Source organism: Arachis ipaensis, chromosome B05, assembly GCF_000816755.2.
Source record: "Arachis ipaensis cultivar K30076 chromosome B05, Araip1.1, whole genome shotgun sequence".
NCBI classification, from domain to species: Eukaryota; Viridiplantae; Streptophyta; class Magnoliopsida; order Fabales; family Fabaceae; genus Arachis; species Arachis ipaensis.
This window is the reverse complement of record NC_029789.2, coordinates 140,346,490-140,350,778: the sequence shown is the minus strand read 5'-3', so window position 1 is coordinate 140,350,778 and position 4,289 is coordinate 140,346,490. Positions and strand designations below refer to the sequence as shown.

The 4,289-nt window shown below is 41.2% G+C and overlaps 1 protein-coding gene across 1 annotated transcript; it reads right to left on the bottom strand.

Annotated features, from left to right (window-relative positions):
* LOC110272151 (serine/threonine-protein phosphatase 7 long form homolog) lies at window positions 1,955–4,283 on the bottom strand. The gene is made up of 4 exons (XM_021124018.1): window positions 3,408–4,283; window positions 3,232–3,313; window positions 2,214–3,153; window positions 1,955–2,145 (listed from the first exon to the last, which is right to left on the bottom strand). The coding sequence occupies exons 1-4, from the start codon at window positions 4,136–4,138 to the stop codon at window positions 1,955–1,957; spliced, it is 1,944 nt and encodes a 647-aa protein (XP_020979677.1). The 5' UTR covers window positions 4,139–4,283.

Here is a 4,289-nt window from a genome sequence, read left to right as displayed (position 1 = left end):
TCTAACGATATGAAGGTGATTATCAAATGACTAAGGGTGTGTGGAAGAAGACGATGCTACTTGTTTTGAAGTTTCCTTTGTCATTCTCAAAAGAAAAACTAGGTATTCCTTTACCATTGTTTCTTCTTATTCGTGTAATCTTTATTAACAAAGCTATTAATTAATAATTAACATATAATATCATTATAATTTATTGACTTTTTGAAAATACTTAAAATCTATACAAAGTTAAGATGCAATCTAGTAATCTGGTAATAATACGAAGAGTTTATATGCTTATGTTTATATGATTTTTGAGCTATGAAGTGATTACAATTTACATCGATTACTTTTGTTTGATACAATACAAGATTATATAATTGTATATTTTTTGTTCACTAATTAATTATATATATACTGAGACATAGATAAAAGACAAATATTTCCTAAATATAATCCCATCTTACCTTATCAACAATTCTCTTCTGCACCGAGTTAAATGGGTAATGCTAGGTATACAAAAAAAAATAGCCAGAACTTACCTTATTTAACATTAATTAATTGTCGCAATAATTAATGAATGTTAAATAAGACAAGTTATGATTGTTTTTTGTTGATTTTCTTTAATTACCAAACATTTTCGAAGTTAAATATATGTAGATTTGGGTAGTGTTATCACCTCTACATCCTAACATCAATAATTGAAAAAATATCGCAAAGATCAAATATGTGTTTGCAAGGGTGCCAATCACATTTTGCCACTAACTTTTGCATTGCATATGAATTAATTAATATTTACTTATCCGACAAATATATTAGGTCACATCAAACTTATGCATGAGTAGTCTAATCTTTCTCATTGCGATTGATAACGAGTATTCTAATGCCTTATTATTGTAGAGAGAGTACAAAATGTACATAATTATGTTCCTAAGATGTTAATTGCATGGCTGCCGATGATATACAAATCACTCAAGTAGACAAGAAAACGAATTAATAAGAGGGGCCAGAGGACCAAGAAAAACTAAAAGACAAAATCACAACTCATCCATGCTTGAAATGTCTCGTGATGATAATTTATTTATCAATTCTAGAATAAAGAAAAGTCACTTGTTTTTAGCTCTTGGGTTGGTGTTTTGAGTTGCGTAACGGTATTAAAGAAGGAAAGGGTCTCATCAAACCCATAGATTACCATATGCATGATGGGAACTAACGATGCGTTTTAAAATATTTTCATCACACAATATGATTGAATTGTAATTAATAATGATAATCTTTCATTTTCTAAGAAGAGAATTGTTCAAGCTAAGTGAGAGTAATTATTAGTTAAATTTTACATTAATGGTCAGATTTAAAACATAAATGCATGCAATTTTTTTAAGTAACATGTAACATTTTAATTAATATAATATAAAATGAGGATACTCAAAATAATTTTTTTTATTCTTGTATATAACCACTTGGCTTACTTGATTTGTCTCTCTATGTGTATAGTAGTTTAATTTTAATGCTTGACAATGTAGATCGGCTCAATAATTTGTATATGGGAATTAGATTAGTGTTTTGCTTAGTAATAGAGGAATAGTGTGATTTACGCGATGGTGGACCTATCTTTAACACGCAGGGGCGTGGTGGCTGCGTGGAGTGGCAGGTGAGATGACGTGGCGCCGGATGAGTGAGACACGGTGGCAAAACGCAGAGGCGTGCTACCTCATCACGTGGGGGCGTGATGATGATGAGGCGGAGGAAGAACTAGCCACGCTGGCATCACGTGGGGGCGTGATGATGATGTGGCGCACCAGGATTTGGCCACGCAAGCACGTGGGGGTGTGGTGGGGTGCATCACGTGGGGGCGTGATGACGTGGCACGTGGGGGCGTGATGACACGTGGCAGTACGTGATTCGCCTGAGGCAATCAAAACGTGGGGGCGTAGTGAATGCTAGCCTCTATATAAGGCAGTGCACAGCTTCATTTTCATTCTGAGGAAGTGTGTGAGTGTTCTTTGAGTGTGTTTTTGGTGTAATGGAGGGTACTACAAACTTGGTAGTGTATCGCGACGGTGAGATAATACGTAATACTCATGAGGGAGTGAGGTTTGTGAGCCAGAATCCGTTTTCGTTTGTGGTTCCATGCACCATGACGTTTATGGAACTTCAGAATGGTCTCTGCCAAAGCATGGAGAACGGAACGTTAATGAGAGTGAGCAGAATTCTGTACCGGAATCCGGTCATACCTGTCTCTACCCGAGGTGCCGACCCACCCGCCCCTGCTGGATCTGCTGACCCACCCGCCTCTCCTGGATGTGCCGATCCACCTGCCTCTGCTGGAGCAGATGCACCGGGGTTGTACTCGTCAACAAGTGTGTATGTTCGCCGAAGGAATCCACTATCACACGATGCACCTTCCGACGTGTGGTCGGAAGCAGGATGCTCCAAACCATGGCTCATACCAACTGATGCCCCACGTGGATCAGCTGTACCCGACGGTAAATGCAGAGCACTAAAATCTGACCAACCACCCAAACTATCATTGGCCCAATTCTGTAGTTGTTGATCTCCGTGACCGCCGATGGAAAAGTCGAACCAATCATCAGTACCGGCTGGAATCGTCAGTACCGGCTGAGAGTGCTGCGAATGGTGGCTGGATGCACTATGGTCCTGTGGCTGAGGTGGCTGTGGTACATAATAAGGAACCGGCTCAAACACTGCATGCTGAGGTGGCTGAGGTGGCTGAGGTGGCTCAGGTGCAGGTGGCTCCGGTGGCTGAGGTGCAGGTGCATGAGGAACATATGCCGACAATCTCAGCAGATGTCCGAATGAGCGCACGTACCAATCCCGATACTCCGGGGTCGGTATGAAGTCCCATGTCGGAAGGGGGTGTAGATCCCGCATACGAGTGTTTCGCCTGTTGCCCCACTCCACTATCCAATCCCCAAGCAAAACTGTCCAGTCATAAAGCTGCACTCCGCGAAGAGCCATGCAATGCTGCTCTAGTGGAATGTCCCTAGGTGCTCGCGGTGGGGGCTGTAAGAACCCAAACTGACGCATCACTCGATCCGCAGGGTGCCACTCGATACACTCAAACGACAACAACGGAGCAACGATATCACACACATCAAGATGTCTGTGTAACTCGACGGGAATGTTCATTCCCTGGTACGGCCGCCACTCAAACTGCCACAGATAATTCGAATGTCAGAACCATAACATTAATCTTTGGATCTAGCATTCATTAAAACCATAAATAGTTACCTCCTGCATGTAGTCTATATCAACCCTAAATGTCACAACAGTCTTCTCCAACCACGCTGTACTCCGATCCGCATGACTCCACCTGAAACATGATACAATGAAAAAATCTATGTCAGTAACCGTAACTGAAACATGCATAATGAATATATTGTCCGACAAGAACCATAAATATTTACCTCATGGCAACTGGTATCTCAGCAGGTGGAAGGATATGCCTCGGTGCGGGTGAAATACACGGCATTCGCTCCCATGCCCAAACAAACAACAGGTTAAGAGGACCATCCATCTCCTTCGTATCATATCGTGATGCACGGCATAGTGCTCGGTAAAGATGAGCCAGACATGCTGAACCCCAACTATAAGTATGGATCCGCTCGAAATCGCGAAGCAATGGTAGATACTTCGCATGGGCATATGCGGTCGACTTATCTGTGAATAGAGTCGACCCTAACAGACAGAAAATCTGACATCTCACGTATCTCCTTATGGACTCTTCAGTGTCCAACAGCTCCGCATCTCTGACACTTCGAACCCAACCGAGCTTTATATAGGATTTTGAATTACGACTGAGAACCGGTTGACGACCGAATATTTCCATGCTGTGACTCTGAACGAAATCACTACTACTGTCAGTCCATCCACTCACGGGCTCTCCATCAATTGGTAAGCCAAATATATGTGCGACATCCTCCAATGTCACCATAACCTCACCCACCGGCAACACAAAAGTGTGAGTCTCCGGCCTCCACCTTTCAACCAGAGCAGCTAACAACGGGTGAGATCCTCTTATCATCCCAATCCTAGATACGTGGTAGAATCCGGTGACACGTAAGTAGTTTTCAACCCTCGGGTTCCAACTCTGTGGCGGATCCAATTTACGCACCAACAAATTTCTGTTCGGCTGCATCAATAAAATTATATTTGTTATATTACCTATAAATATGCATGTATTATTAATAAACAAATATTAATAATAATATTTACATATTTATTTACTTCATTACAAACAAGCTATATATTTTTTTTTCTGATATTTATTTATTGATTACTTTAACAAT

Excerpts from the sequence above, each read along its gene's own strand:
- LOC110272151 (XM_021124018.1), bottom strand. The coding sequence starts at position 4,138 with ATGCAGCCGAACAGAAATTTGTTGGTGCGTAAATTGGATCCGCCACAG. Across the intron at positions 3,154-3,231 it reads ATATAGACTACATGCAGGAG|TTTGAGTGGCGGCCGTACCA; the intron begins GTAACTATTTAT and ends TATCTGTGGCAG. Across the intron at positions 2,146-2,213 it reads GGCACCTCGGGTAGAGACAG|AGACCATTCTGAAGTTCCAT; the intron begins GTATGACCGGAT and ends ATGCTTTGGCAG.